Here is a 16,579-nt window from a genome sequence, read left to right as displayed (position 1 = left end):
TGACCTAGATTCAGTGCCCCTAGATTTTGAAACCTGCAGCACACACCTCTAGCTGCTATTATGGTTCAAGCGTGCCAAAAAACAAACGTATGTGATAGTGCCCTATAGATCCGACCCAGGAGTACCCTTTATTTTACTTTGGGACATAATCCAATTTCTCCAAAAAGCCTTAATCTAGGACAATGTTGTTCATATTGGTCCATGGAGGGTTGATCCATGTCAGTCTATTCAGGATAACCATGAGATGATATTAAACACAAAAAATGTACACAGGGGTTATTTACATAGTCCTTATCAGGAAAATTCTGGTATGGATCATCCCTTTTATGGATAAACATGAGACAACACAAACATAGTCCTTCAGCTTCCTCTGCTGTTCCAGTTCTGGAATTTATGAAACAGCTCTTGCAGTGCCTGGCCTGTAGTTTCCTCTCAACCTGCATGGCTCTGTTAATGCACCTCAGACAACAAAGCAGCAGCATCTTGGGATTAGCAAGAGGAATAGATACAAATCTGACATTATAGTCCACTCTAACACACGCACACAAACAACTTCATGCAAGTTGTGCATTTTCTGTGAGCCAAAAATAAACCGGTTGCCTATTCTATAAAATAGCAATTGGAATCATTCGTCACCAAAACCATAAACTATTTCTCTACACTGACCAAACTCTTCTTTGCGGTTTCAAAGGATATTGACAACAATAATTTGTCCTATTGCCACATATTTTTTGTTTAAAGCACGGTTGAGTTGACTCCACCGTTAGTTTGACATCAGGGCATGCTTCATAGAGTAATCTTCTTCCTTGGGGGTTTACTGTGTTCATTTCAGACTGATAAGATTGCTGGATACAGACGTCAATGGAAGTTCAGGCAAAGAACACTGGCTAAACTGCATTCCCAAATAGAACTGACTTAATTAGGTGGGAAATTTGCTCTTCTGGTTGTTTAATCTATAAATTCCAGGTATGGCACTTCCTGCTGCTAAACCATTCAGTCCAATGATCAGTTCTTACTCCCCTTTTACCTTATGCAGACCTTTGGGCGGGGCATGCAATTTTAGCATTTGGTGGGATGCCCCACACAAGCCATTTAGTATTAAATCATCATGGAAACTATGACGATGTTGTTTGTGAAGTCGCCAAAGAAATGTAGATAGCACACCAATGTTGCTGAACCTGAACTTGTTAGATATATTAATTTCTTAGAATACCCTTTGATTTAAAAAAAAAAAAAGAGCTAACTTTGTAACAGCTTTCTCCGTTACTTTGTGTGGACGTGCTATCACATTTATAAGTCTATTTGAAGTTTAGTCAGAAGTTTTGGGTTTTTCTGACTGTTATGACAAAGGCATACAATAAACACATGAGGTAAATATTTGCATATCAGACACGGGCTTGGGGTTGGTATCAGCCTAAAAATATCAGAAAGATTGGAAAGTAAACGTTGGAAAAAGACTCTAGCATTGCACCCGGAGACCCTTATCCAAGCTCAATTTAATTTCAAAATACCACCTGTTTCTCGGATGTATGTTTGAAAGAGTACTATGAAACAGTTTGATATTTAATAAGTTCTTGTTTTGCCCAACAACCTTGCATCTGCATTAATGTGAGCAAAAGTATTGCCTGCTTCACTGCCTAGGCTGAAACGGTGATCAAAAATTCCGTTAATTACAAAAGCACTCAGAGAACTTGTTGTACCTATTGATAACAACAAAATCTTTCTTATTTGCTATCTGGAAACACAACAATGTTATCTAATTGGGTACTCAAATGTTGTGTACAGGGCATTTATGATATTTTATTAACATCAAGTTCTAATTTTCACTGAAGAAGTGTGAGAGGAGATATCAAAATGTCACAGAATTTGTAATTTATGTAATATATAATCGAATAAACATATCGCTTGCCCTTATTTGGGTATTCTATGGCTAAAACTAAGACATTTGGTCTGAAAATGTAGTAATTTTACTTGTAGCAAAGCACTGGAATTTTATTTTAACATAACTAAATATGCATAGTAGTGATTCACTTCTAGTAACTATCATAAACTTTAATTTACAGCAAAATCCTTGTTTTATAACTGTGTTTTTGCCCAAATTAGTGGATGTTTTGCACGTTTTATCGTTTTGATTTTTTGGGTTCTATTTTTCTTCCCGTAACATACATGTCTTTTACATAAACCTTGTTTGAAAACACAATACATTTGACTTTCATATTAATAAGAGAAAACACTGAAAGTACTAATATGTTTTATACTGTCCATCAAAAGGAATATCATTAGGTTCTGTGCTTGCAGGCTGTGAATCAATATGTGCCATGTTGATTACAGTGGTCAATAATGAGATTATTCATGGTTAATTAGGCTAATTAGTATTTGGTTCACAATGGCTTTACAGTTGACGCTACATATTTGTCCTATCATAGAGTGCTCTTTAACAAGCAACTAAAAAGCTCCTTTTGCAATTCTTTCGTTGTCGTGAGAAAAAATGGAAGCTACAGACTTACATGGCGGCTGTACTAGACTGAGGTTTTGCTTCTCCTTCGTTGCAATAATCCTCAGCACACTCGCAGATCAGTCGAAGAGTTCTCACTGAAAAACACAAGCAGCCTCTGTGTTACCAGCACAACCAAGACGTTGTAGGCAGTGTAAGTTACAGGTTTTTGTTGTCAAGAGTTATAACACCTCCATGAAACATAGGCAGCCCCCCTCTACTTTCTCAAAGAAGAGTGTTCCACATGTAATTCAGGAGCCAAACCTCAATGCTGTCAAATTCACCAGCTTATGTAATGGCAACAACAAAACCTTGCGTTTTATGAGGTATGGTGAAGAAGCTTCTGACTTTTATGGACACTATGGGAGCTAAGTGAACCTTCAGTGAGGCGTAAGAGATTTTTTTGTCAAGCAAATGCTTAAGGTATGTGATCACTGTAGTGTCTTGTGTGCAGCCTCTACACCAATGTATGAGCCTGTTCCATGGATGTACAACACTCTCTTGGGGGTAGGTCTCCTTGCCTCCTTAAGTATCTCCATGGATCTCGGTGATCTACGTCTCCAGGAACCATGCTGCGGGCTCAAAGTAGTTGGTTCCTGATGGAATACTTATCCCTCCTGCTTTGTTATTATGTTCTGATACGCTGGAATCTTCATGACCTGGCCCTGGCACATTTCAGTTAGGTCGGAGAACTACGTTTGCGTGGCTCACTTGGGGGCAATTAGGATTAATGTAATGTGTGCCTATTTGCATTTTTGTAACACACATTCCATCACTAGTATCAGTGAAAAAAATGTAGGCAAAAATCCATGACAGGGCGTTCCCTAAGGACTGTTGGTGGAGAAATATGGAGGCGAGGCTTTGGCATTTTGCGTTTTTTTGTATTGCAAACAAGTCTATGCATAGTGTGCCCCGCCTCCAAAAGATGTCCTTCACCACCCTTTCTTTTGTCTCCCAAGCATGTGTAGCACTTGTCTGTGTGCTCAGTCTGTTGGCTTGTGTGTTGAATTCCCTAGATCAAAACTGTTATCCTTCTTCCTAGAGTCCCTTTTCATATAACCTGTACTAGTTTTAATACCATGTGATATCTTTTTCCCCACTGTTTGTTGAAGTAGAACATTGTGGTTATGTTTTTTGTTTAGATTTTGAATGACTTTCCCTCCACGTGTTTCTAGAAGGTTTTCAGTGCTAAGAAAACACCCCTGAGTTTCACCACATTTATGTGCTGCAGTACTTCGTTTGGGTACCATAGTACCCTGATCGGTTTTCCCATTTGGGATCCCCACCTGAGTGGGATGAGTCTGTTGTAATGGTTACTGAAGGAGCTGGTAGTTTAAATGGTGTGCCAACCATAATTTTGTTTGTATTCCACAACTGCATCTCCTTCTGTACTCTGTCTGTACCAGTGACTAGATCATCTCAACTCTCAGTTGCCTGACCATTGTTATTGTAGCCACTCCAGTGGTCTTCCACAGTCGCACCTGGGGTACTAAGGGAATGCAAGATGCTATCATGCCTATTATCTTTCTCAACATTCTCACTGTGAGACGTTGACCCTTCTGGTAGAGGTCACCTTGCACTACTATTACCTGGACCCTCTAGAAAACGTTCTCATTATTTGGATTTGATGATGATTTGTGGAACTCTAACTTGTGCAGCGTTCCCACGACAGTGTTTATTGTTTGAATGACACTTCCTTTATTAGCCAGTCGTCCAGATAGGTATATGCATGTATTCCCTTTCTTCTGAGGTGTGCCACCTGCACAGTTAGATGTTTTGTGAAAACTCTTTGCTGAGACTTTATTCTAAAAAGTAGCCCCTTGAATTGCTAGTACACCTGGTCCAACATGAACTACAGGAATTTTCTGTGCACTTTGTTCATTGGTACGTGTAGGTAGGAATCTTTAACTTCAATAGCTGCCATGTAGTCTCCCTTCTGCATCAGAGGGATGACCTCTTGCAGTGAAGTCATTTTTAATTTTTGCGTTTAGATTGACCTGTTTGGTGCCCGTAGATCTAATATGGGTCTTAGAGGCCGATTTATATTTCAGCGGACGGCCTGTTGACCCACTAGCAGGACAGAGTAGATTACTCCTTCCCCAAGGTGCAGGACCAGCTTGTCAAATTTATAAATGAGCGCCAAGCTGGTGGTCATTTATAAAGCATTAGCAGGACCTGCCGCCACAGCGGTTCCTGTCAATGCATATCGCTGTTTAGTGAAGGGTTGCTTCGAAGATTTGAACAGGATCAAAACAAACCAAGACACTATTTGGTGATGTGTAAATGGTAAATATTTGCTGAAAAACGATTCCCACACATTGTAGTTTGTGTGCTATATAGTTTAATCAGTAAAACTGCATGTCAGTCCGAATTTCATGGCGATTCAATAGAAAATGTGCTGTCTGTAAATGACACTGCACAACTCACCGTGCTTTAGTACATTATTTAACTGTATGCCCACAAAATGCACCACAAGCTACATACCACACCTTTACCACACTCCTGCTGAATGTAAGTGGCTGATTTGCTATTCTTATTCTTTGTGAAATGCTTTGATTTTTTACAGTCTCTATGACTTTAGTGATGTAACACTGAGGCCAGAACCCCTGGTCTTTGGTGTCTTCAATGATTTTTCGCTATTTTAAGTGAAACAGTTCTTCTCCAGTATGCTTCAGATGCACCCCTAGTTCGGCAGAGCTTGAGCTCCTTTTGTGACGAACACAAAAACACAAGGAGCACCCCCAATGGATTCACTGATGCCAGGTATACTAGGGGGGAAATACAGTCAGCCCGAATGTCAAACAAAATGGCAGAGCATACAGTGCAAGGGTCTTTGTTCCTCACTATGCATTGCCACAACACTTTAACTTCATTCCAAAGACAAAGCGTATACATGCCTGGAATCGTTTCTACAATAATAAACAAAACATACCATTTAGTTGAACCTATGAGCAATAAAGTTTATTTTGGGCAATTCCTTAAATAATTGCCCCTTTGAGCACAGTTGATTTGACACCAAACAGAAGTGGATCCAACAGAAATAGGTCTTCTTTCAAAAAATAAACTCAAACAGGGGCAAAGTATCAAGGCATGGATGTAAGAACCAATGTAACCCTTATCCTGCAGACAAGCCAGTGAATGGATTTTCTCAAACCTAGATGTTAACTAATCCATCCATGTTCCTCTGCACTTCATATAGACTGGTTTCATAATATTTCATTTTTAACTGAGCACAGGGTAACTCATCGAGACAGCTCTGCAAATCAACATATTAAGAAAAGTCTTATAGAGAGTTTTTTAAGAATCAGTCATTGTAGAGGTTTTTGCGAGCACTGGGACAAAAACGTCACACGGGACCTTCAGATAGAACGAGCACTTATTTCTACAGTGTCTAATAGGGACGAAAAGATACAGCAGCTACAGCACTTATTGGTATTAGCGGTGCTTAATTTGTGAAAAAATAAGTGCTGAGGCCCTTTTCAGGAGGCCACAGCAGCTTGCACCTCCCATTCCCCCTATCAGTGCTGCCAGTGGCAGTGCCAACAAAACTACTATGTGTTACACTTCTCCAAGTTTCCGGGCCCCCACAGCTATAAGAATGGGTTGGGAGGCAGGTAATAGTAATGTTTAAGGTATTTTGAATTAACAAACACCTCTTGTTGTGCTCGTCTCTAAATTATATAAACAGCGCCACCATGTAGCAGACTACGATACGAGCCAGTGCTGACAATTAAGTGCCGGTGCCGAGCACTGGAAACCACCGGCTCAAATGAAACGCTGACTATTAGCCATGGTATCTGCCTCAACATTAATAAACAGAATGAACTTGCGTCATAATATAGGATAACGTTTTGGAGCATGAGTGCGGAACCCTTTAAAAAAAACAGAAGCAATTTACAAAAAAAAGGTGCAGTGCTTACATACAAGTACACATTATCAACAAACAACCCCAACGATAGTTAATTAGAAGAAGAACATAAGAAAAAGAGAGAAAAGGGACCCATATACAAAGTAATTATCAAAAAATAAGCACATTTATTTCAGTTAATATATGCTAAAAACAGCTAAGACACTGCCGCTAAATACAATGTGCTGGTAGAAAAAGACAATATCCATAAAGACATACTGTTATGCTAGTCACTCATGAAACACATATAGCTTCCAGCTGTTTACCAAGAACCTACCCGCCGCCACTTATAAAGTCGGAGCGCCGTTCTAGCCATCCCTTGCATTCCACCTAGCTTAAAGCATGGATTTACTCCCATAACTGCGTAAAACATCACTAGACAATTAACCTTTACTAGCACAATATGGTGTGCCGCAACTCATCTGAAGCGTCCACGTCCCTGCTTCCAAAATCAGGAAGCCATGCCGTGCTTCCTCAAACCGCTATAAATAGTGGTAGAGAGACCACACGAGAGCAAAAGAAAACAGACTCAGAGAATATGTGGCGCCCCGAGGCCGGCATCTTAAAGTGATCAGTAATGTACACCGGCGAAATAGTGCAATGCGCTGAGATCACATAGAGAGCAGATTACTGCAGTTAAGCCGTGAGACTCCATCGTAGTCTTCTGTTTAGGGAAAAATGTGTGTATATATTTATTTCTATTATACAGAATTTTGGACACTCAATTGACCTTTCCAGTCCTGATGATGATCGCATGAGTGTAGAGCGGTCGAAACGCCGTCGACGCATATGTGGCCAGAAAATTAATGAAGGACACATTTTTTTGTTTCATGGTGTTCCCTCTGTATTACGTGTACTTTTTCGTTTGCCACTTGTCTGGTTTGTGATACACATTGTCTTTTTGTACCAGCACATTGTATTGAGCGCCAGTGTCTTAGCTGTTTTTAGCATATATTAACTGTAATAAATGTGCTTATTTTTTGATAATTCCTCTGTACATGGGTCACTTTTCTCTCTTTTTCTTATTTTCTTCTTCTAATTAACTATCGTTGGGGTTGTTTGTTGATAATGTGTACTTGTCTGTAAGCACTTCACATTTTTTTAGTAAATTGCTTCTTGAACCACTGTTTGGATTAGACATTGACTGCCCCTGGTTCGGGTGCTAGGGCCGCCCCTGTGGATGGTAACCCTTTAAAAAAACAGAGCAGGGCCTGCACCTTCTCCACTCCCACCCTCCTTCTGGCGGCTCTGTTAGATATAAACACTACAACACAAATTATAACAGGATTATCATGAAAATCTGCAATCTTGTACTTTAATATAACACTTGAGGATGAAGAGAATGCTAAGCCACCATCTAAATCATATTCATAAATGTGACAAGCAACGAGCTGGGATTCCACTCTTCGCGGCAATGCACTTTGGCAAAGCATTGGCAGCAGCACTCACTCCTTTCACACTGCAGACACTTCCTTCCAATAACTGAACAGTGCTCGCATTTCGCACCTGTGGCAACATCTGCTTCCTTTACTACAGAACTCATCTGCCTCTCTACTCATAAAATGTACTGAGGGGCAGCTAACTGAGAGCTGTAGAAAACAACGTGCCACTTGCGTTCTTCAGGATAACCTACATACTCGAGAAATCATTGCCAGCTTGAGCCCTGGCAGTTACTGGCGTGGGTTGCTGACTGGCTCCCATCGAAGGCTGCTCAGATTGTTTATGAGCCTGGTAAGTGTGCGGTATTGTATAAAAGACATTGTAAAAGTCCACGTAAATCCCACCATCACGTTAGTTTGACCCAGTCACGCACTAAGCGCTTGGCTTTGCGCCGGGTAAAGCGAACTGCTATGGGCCTTGTTAAGCGCTCACTCCAGTGTAGCTGAGGAGTCTTTGCACTGTAAGAAACTGGCTGAGTGAAGAGGCTCGAATAACAGAGCACTGAGAACTGCATTATTTGTAGATGTTCTCTGAATGGATAAGTGGCAGCAAGGAAGATGTGACCTTTGTGCTTCTGTTTCAAGGAAGGTGTTTTTTACTCGGACATATGTCAAGCATGAGGGGATTCTAAGTCTTGGTTGCTGAATAGAGACTCTGTGTCTGCTTTTTCAGAGGCATCCCATCTTGGGAGTGAGTAGACTTTGGTGGCTGGAGCTGATGAAGTATCATACATGAAAGGTATTCTATTCAGTCAAGTGGACTTGTTCATGGTGCTGCCGCCACCTCACCAACCTCTTTAACCCTTTCACCGCGGCGGGAATTCCGCCGCGGTGCTGGGGGGTGCGGGGGGGCAGCGCGGTGGCGCTGTGCTCATGACGGAGCCGCTCCGTCATGAGCCACGGTTGGGCTGTGCTCATGACGGAACGGTTCCGTCATGACTCCGCCCATTTGCGTTGTCCCCCCGCACAGGCGGGGAAACAGCGCCGCGCAGGCGGAGCGGCCGCCAACGGGCGTGTCATGACGGAACCGTTCCGTCATGAGCACACGGCAACCGTGGCTCATGACGGAACGGTTCCGTCATGAGCAGGGAAGGGGTTAACTGTGCTAATAAATATCCTATGGTTATACCAAATAGAGCTGCCAGGCTTCTTTCATGAACTTTCGCTGAGAAGGAGGGGGTGAAGTTTACAGTCTGAGGACTGGGGTGGGAGGATGCTAAGAACAGTCCATGCATGGGTGTGGCTAGCTGCCCCGCCATGTCAGGTGCTTCAGCTCAATAGAGCCGTCAGCGGTGTAAAACAGGAGAACTGCATAAAGTCTTGTTTGCGCTGCAGCACAAGGTGAACAGTTCAAAGGATGAATCCTTAAGTAATCACAGTTCTTCTCTCAAAATAATCATACTTCACACAAAGAAGGCAGAGGACTTTCCTTTACTCAAATTAGTGAAGGGTTCTCACAGCAGAGGTAATGTTATTGAATACCTATTGGGATCGGTAGTCTCATGCTCTCTGCATTTTAGATATAGTCTTGGTATCTTGGGGTGAATGTTTGCATTGTTCAGCATTCCGTCCATCATTTGTTCCTTTTGCTTTTGTCGCCCTAAGTGGGAAGGGTATGCCCAGACGTGGGTCCCTTGCTCACTGTGCCACTGGATTCAAGCTAGCCTGACTGATGAGGGGTGATGCCCCAAAACCGATCTCAGGATGCTTCTTTCTGGTCCAGGGAGGACCTGGCTTGGCTTGGCAGTTCAGGCTGGACTGTTCCCATGAGGCACAGGGTCAAGACTGAACCATGGATTAAACTCAGGTCTTTGTGACTGGGGGTGAATGTTTGCATTGTTCAGCATTCCATCCATCAGTCGTTATTCGTTCCTTTTGCTTTTACAGCAAATCACTCTTTACTGGGCTCCATGCCAAGACTGTGAGGACTAGGGTGATCCAGTGTTGCAGAAGTGGTAGTGTTAGGATCCCTCTAGAAGGTGGGGTAGGGGATAAAATAAATCATTTATCCCTCAGTCAGATTCAGGGTGGGGGGGTCAGTAATCCTTGAAACCACATTCATTATTTAAGTGTACATTCATTAGGAAGGGTGGGAAGCCAATATATGTGGGGACCAGAGTGATGCAATATTCTATATGCGTTATCCCTCAGGAAATACACAGGGCTCAAGCTCTACATCACCGGGGTGATATTTGCATTGACAAGCTCAAGCAGGTAGGTGTGGGTCACTGACTCCTGTACTTGTAGCAAAAGGTGCTTTGGATGGGCACCCTGCCCAGTCACAGTGATTCTCTCTGTAATCAAATGTCTCTTGCAGTGCCCGAGGCCTTGCAGTTGTCTCCAGTACCCCAAGCGCACTGAGAACTGTCACAATAGTTCAGGAAGGATCGCTGCATTTAGATTTCGTGGATCGCAGTACACTGTCTCCTAGGTAAACAGGAAATAATTATGGTTAGTTTTAGATTCAATGGCTGTAAAACTTACTACTATTAACTTTTGGAGAACATGTACACCATAACCTCTCTGCCTGAATAAGATATGGTCCTGGTCAACAGTTGGGAAACATGCGCATTCTGGTCCCTCTTCTCTTTACCTTCTAAACAAACCCGTTTTTTGCTATGGAAGGGGGGGGACACCCCAATAATGGGAAGGAAGTTAATTCCAACATTATTGTGCATCAATGATGGTGCGCCAATAGTTAGGCTACTGCTGGGATGAAGACCTTGATTACCAGTTATGTGGCTTTATGGATGGATTTGAGTTACCCACCAACCTCTCTATGGATGGCATTGAGTTACCCACCAACCTCTCTATGGATGGCCTTGAGTTACCCACCAAGCTCTCTATGCATGGGCTTGAGTTACCCACTAACCTCTCTATGGATGGCCTTGAGTTACCCACAAACCACTCTAGGACTTAACCTCACTATAAGATTGAGGATTCCTAAATCCAAATTATTTTACATAAAGAACAACATTTTGGAAACAGTACACGTTTTCCCGTATTGGGGAATATTTTTTGACAGTAGAAGAAGATGGACCATCTTTTCGCAGAATAGAAGGCATAAATCCAATTCGGTCTAAAGGGGCTGCATATGTCTTTGCATTGAGATAGGGTAATAATGTTAGCCATTTGCAAAAGAAAGTGAGTTCCATCTTTAACTTATGGTGCAGGTGTCTGGGGTTACACAGATGTAAATTATTCACAAACGGAAGTAAACTGTCAAGAATTCCTGTCATGCGAGGGGAGGAAAACGGTAACCAGCGAAAACGGACTACATCTCCCAGGATGCTTAGCGGTTGAGAGGTTATGTAAACAGGAGAGCTGTTACATAACTCAAGGAAAACACGCCCTTATGTAAACAGGAGAGCTGTTACATAACTCAAGGAAAACACGCCCTTATGTAAACAGGAGAGCTGTTACATAACTCAAGGAAAACACGCCCTATAAAGGGAGGAACCGGGAGGTACAACGCTGTCGGATATTGTGTTTACACCGACGTACCTGCTTAGTGAAGAGCAGTGTTCCGGAGTGGTGCTCCAGTAAGGCAAGAACGGAGGTAGGTCGAGTCGTTACTCCCTGGGCCGTGTCTTGCCCCATCGTCACCTGTGAAGGACCCGGAAGCTCTACCGGATAACCATTGAGCTTCGCTTTTTGACTCGGCTGAGTCAAAGCGCAGTGGCGCTTTTGCTGGTTGGAGTCGTAACTCCCAGCCCGACCAGAGATACAGGGACTGCCAGCTGTAACGCACACCAGGAGGTGTTTGCCGCGTTACAGACTCGGAAGTCCACAGGATCGATCGAGCGGCTGCTCTCGGTTCAGTCTTCTTTGCTTGTGATTGGGGTATCGGTGACGCATCACCAGGAGGTGACTCCGCGTCCCGGTGCAGTCTGAGGAAGAGGTTGAGCGGCTGCTCCCTTCAGGTAGAGACCCCGGCTGGGTGTTTCCCTGACTCCTCGATTCTCCCCAACACTCTTCGTGCCCCTCACAGCCTACCGATTGGCATTGTCGGCCATTTCATTTCTGCCCTCTGTTGGCATACGCTGGGATCGGCGTATATGCAGAGGACGGTTAGGACCATCCGTGCTGTGGGCTGGTAACGTACTTAGCCTTGAGGATTCCAGTGACTATAACCTTTGTTTATTCCTTGTATTATTTTTGCCTTCATTAAAATAACTAAACCTTCACAAGTGGTTGCGTTCTCATTATCGTGTCTGTTAAACGATCCTGAGACGTTCAGGGCGTTACAAAATATCCGACCTTAATAACACTAACTGTCTCCCGGTCGATAACAGACATGGCAACACTTGATGATGTGCTGGCTGCTTTAGCGACCGTGCAAATTGAATTGGCTGCCTCCAGGCAAGAAACAGCCGATGTAAAAGCCAGACTGGATGCTATCCAATTGGACCCGCTCACGCCCAGCACCTCCCTCACGAACCAGACCCCTGCGGTAGTAGTGGAAATGCCGGTAGCCGTCCCCTTAGCAACACCAGAGAGGTACAGTGGGGATCCTAACACAGTGCAGGTATTCCTCACACAAGTGGCGCTACATTTATCGTGCAAACCAAGGGCGTTCCCCACGAGTCAGGCTCGTGTGGCTTTCCTTATATCCTATTTGGCTGGAAACGCGGCACAATGGGCCGTACCTCTGGTGAGCAGGGACGACCCCATCTTATGTGATTGGGGTGCTTTTCGCGAGGAATTCCTGAAGGTCTTCGACAGAAGGGCTGACTCGTACACGGCGGACCGTGAAATGCTTGAGTTGAGACAGGGATCCAACGACCTGGTGCAGTATCTCAACGCGTTCCGAAGGCTGGTTGCGGAAACCAAGTGGCCTGTTGCTAAACAGACGGCGCTCTTCCATCACGGGCTGTGCGATGAGCTCAAGGACGCCGTGGCTCATATTGACCCACAACCCAAGACATGTGAGGGCCTTATCAACCTGGTATTACGGCTGGAACATAGGCTAAGTGAAAGAAAGGGGGATCATGGGAGAAAAGGAAAATCCCTTCCATCCTATGTGACAGTGGGAAGTCCTGAAACTTCCACCGCATCCAAGGGAGAACCCATGGACATCGGCGCAATACGAGCGAGCCTCACAGCCACGGAGAAAGAGTCACGCCGTAAACAAGGATTGTGCCTATATTGTGGCAAAAAAGGCCACTACGTACGTGAATGCCCTGCCAAACCGAAGACGTCACGTTATCGGGCCAACCGGTCGGTAACAGCCGTGGTGGACGTACCGGCGGAAAACTAGAGGACTCCCAGACCAAAGAAGGGGCATCTCGGAGTCACTCATCCATCCCTTCACTTTCCAACTCGGTCACTAAGGGACAACGACACCTGTTTCTCACGGTGCACGTGGGAGTGCATGACCAGTGGATACCCGTTGTGGCCATGGTGGATTCAGGGGCCACTGGCATGTTTATGGACCACAACGAGGCATGCAGGCTAGGGCTAGTGCTTCTTCCCAAAGCTGTACCCGAAGACGTCTATGCTGTAGACGGAAGGCGATTGGTGACGGGGCCCATCGGGCAGCACACGGGGGTCCTTCCGATGAGATGTGGGAGGAACCATTTGGAACAAATCGATTTTAACATCATCCGAGCGCCCCAATATGGCGTCATATTGGGATTGCCGTGGCTACAGAAACACAACCCCTCTGTGGATTGGCCAACACATCGCATCGAACTGACGTCACCGTATTGCATCCTGCATTGTGGAATAAGAACGGAATCCCTTGACGCAGATGAGAGCGGGAGTCAGACGGTGGCTACAGCGGCAGAAAAAGATGTGGCTCTCCCCCAGGCTTATCACAGTTTTGAGGATGTATTTGATGAGGTGAAGGCGGAAGTGCTACCACCACATAGACAGTTTGACTGCCAGATCGACCTGGTGCCAGGGGCCAGCGTTCCCAGCGGCAGGCTGTATGCCCTGACGGAGCCTGAAAACGTGCATCTCCGGGGGTACCTGGATAAACTCCTCAAGCTAGGATTCATCCGCCCGTCCAAGTCTCCGGCCGCCTCGCCACTCTTCTTCATCCCGAAGGCTAATGGGGAGCTGAGAGCCTGTGTGGACTTTAGGGCATTGAATGCGATAACCGTAAAGAATCGGTACCCCTTGCCTCTCATCAGTGTACTTCTGGAACAGGTCAAGAAAGCTCGTATCTACACCAAGTTGGATTTGAAAGGGGCATACCATCTGGTGCGCATGAGGGACGGAGACGAGTGGAAGACCACCTTTAAGACCAGGTTCGGCCTTTTTGAGTACCTCGTCATGCCGTTCGGTCTGTGCAACGCCCCGGCAGCCTTTCAGTACTTTTTGAATGAGGTATTCAGAGAGGAGTTGGATATCTACGTGGTCGTATATATCGACGACATCCTCATCTATTCGTCCAGTGTGGAGGAGCACGTACACCACGTCAAAGCTGTGCTCCAAAAGCTGAGGGAAAACATGCTGTTTTGTAAACTCAGCAAGTGTGACTTCCACGTCACATCCGTGGAATTCCTCAGAGTGATGCTGAGTCCAGAGGGACAGGAGATGGCAGAACGAAAGATCAAGGCGGTGAAAGAATGGCCGGTGCCCCAAAGCGTGAAGGACGTCCAAAGTTTCATTGGCTTCACCAACTTTTACAGGCGGTTTATAGATGGATTTTCAGGATTGGTGGCCCCAATCACACAGCTACTGAGGAAGTCCAAGGAGTTTGTCTGGTCCCCTGAAGCGAACAAAGCCTTTGAGGCCCTGAAAAGCGCCTTTGGTAAGGCGCCGGTGTTGGCTCACCCCGATCCGGATCTCCCCTACGTGGTGGAAGCGGACGCATCGGATGTGGCGCTGGGGGCTATCTTGTCCCAACGCAACCACGACACAGGGGTGCTTCATCCCGTTGCGTACATGTCCCGCAAACTCAACGACGCCGAACGCAACTACCATATTGCGGAGAAGGAGCTTCTCGCAATCAAGGACGCCTTCACCGAATGGAGGCATTGGTTGATGGGGGCAAGACATGTGGTATCGGTGTACACGGACCATCGGAACCTACAGTTCATGACGGCCACAAGACACCTTTCTCCCAGACAGCTGCGGTGGATGATCTTCTTTGCGGGGTTCAACTTCCGCATCACATATCGGCCGGGGACGGAAAACCGGAAGGCGGACGCCCTGTCCCGTCAATCTGCAGTTAAGGAACCATTGCCTGCGACCGAGCATTCCATCATTTCCCCGAGGATGGTATTGGGGGTTATCCAACCGGATACTTTCCTGAGGGGAATAAAGAGAGGGATCAGGTCATGGCGGAGGTGGCTCCTCAGTCACAGAGAATGGCAGCTGAAGGACGGGATACCCCTGAAGGGCAGGTGCCTATTGATACCCACGCCTAGGCTAAGGAAACAAGCATTCATCTGGTGCCATGACTCTCCATGCGCAGGTCATTTGGGCTTTGAAAAAACGGTGGCTAGCATGGGACGGCATTTCTGGTGGCCAACCATGAGAGTGGATGTCAGGAGGTGGGGACAGGAGTGTCCTACGTGTGCTACCATGAAGGCCGACCATGGCCGAACCCAAGGGCTCTTACATCCACTTCCGACCCCGGATAGACCATGGGATAGCATATCACTGGACTTCGTGGTGGGCCTACCGGTAGACCAGGGGATGACGGCAATACTGGTGGTGGTGGATTACTTGACGAAAATGGGGCACTTCATCCCCTGCAAGAGAGTCCCTACGGCCGGGGAATGGCGTCACTACTCCTAAAGAATGTGGTACGACTGCATGGATTACCTGGGGTGATCGTGTCGGACCGGGGGTCGCAGTTTACTGCGCAATTCTGGAAGACTTGGTGCACTGCGCTGCATGTTAAGACCGCCCTGTCCACCAGCTACCACCCTCAAACGGACGGCCAAACCGAGCGCCTGAACCAAACGCTCAAACAGTATCTGCGATGTTTTGTGGACCAGGGCAGGGAAGAATGGGTCGACTTGCTATGGGTTGCAGAGATAGCCTATAACAACGCCACTCACAGCTCCACACAGTCATCTCCGTTCTATAGCTACTATGGCCAACATCCCAGGTTCTTGCCATTTCTACATCCGTTCAGAGAGGACAGGATTCCCGCCACAGCGGACAGGGTGGCACACATAAAAGACACGTTGATGCGCTCAAGGGCTGTCCTAATAGAGGCCAAGAGAAGATACAAGGCTGCGGCAGACAGGAAGAGAAGGCCCGGGCCACTGTACCGCACTGGAGACTACGTCTGGATATCCACAAGAAACATGAGGTTTCGAAAGAACAGTGTGTTCCATCCCAAGTACATGGGCCCCTATCGAATTACCAAGTGTATGGGTCCCGTGAACGTGAAGGTGTGCTTGCCCCAGTCATTGCGGATACACCCTGTCTTTCATGTATCATTGCTCAAACCCGCACCCTCCAAGCCGTCTGGGACACCTAGGCCGGTATGCGTGGAGTCGGAGGTGGAGTATGAAGTGTCGGGCATACGGGCGTCCAAATGGCGCAGGGGGAAGCTGTGGTACCTGGTTGTGTGGAAAGGCTATGGCCCGGAGGAGCAGTCATGGGAACCGGCTGAAGGGGTTCATGCTCCGCGCTTGGTCTCCTTGTTCCATCGGCGTTTTCCTGCCAGCGCTGGACCCGTGGGGAGCCGCTGAGAGGGAGGATGTACTGTCAAGAATTCCTGTCATGCGAGGGGAGGAAAACGGTAACCAGCGAAAACGGACTACATCTCCC

At 46.0% G+C, this 16,579-nt stretch overlaps 1 protein-coding gene across 1 annotated transcript in view; it reads right to left on the bottom strand.

Annotated features, from left to right (window-relative positions):
* VPS9D1 (VPS9 domain containing 1) overlaps positions 1-16,579 on the bottom strand; it is a 436,405-nt gene that overhangs the window by 68,642 nt on the left and 351,184 nt on the right. Inside the window, exon 13 of the mRNA XM_085640133.1 lies at positions 2,508-2,592. Coding sequence (XP_085496259.1) covers positions 2,508-2,592 — 85 coding nt within the window. The remainder of the gene's footprint in view (positions 1-2,507; positions 2,593-16,579) is intronic.

Source organism: Triturus cristatus, chromosome 12, assembly GCF_964204655.1.
Source record: "Triturus cristatus chromosome 12, aTriCri1.1, whole genome shotgun sequence".
NCBI classification, from domain to species: domain Eukaryota; kingdom Metazoa; phylum Chordata; class Amphibia; order Caudata; family Salamandridae; genus Triturus; species Triturus cristatus.
Note: the sequence above shows the minus strand (reverse complement) of the source record. Positions and strands in the feature narration are given on the sequence as shown.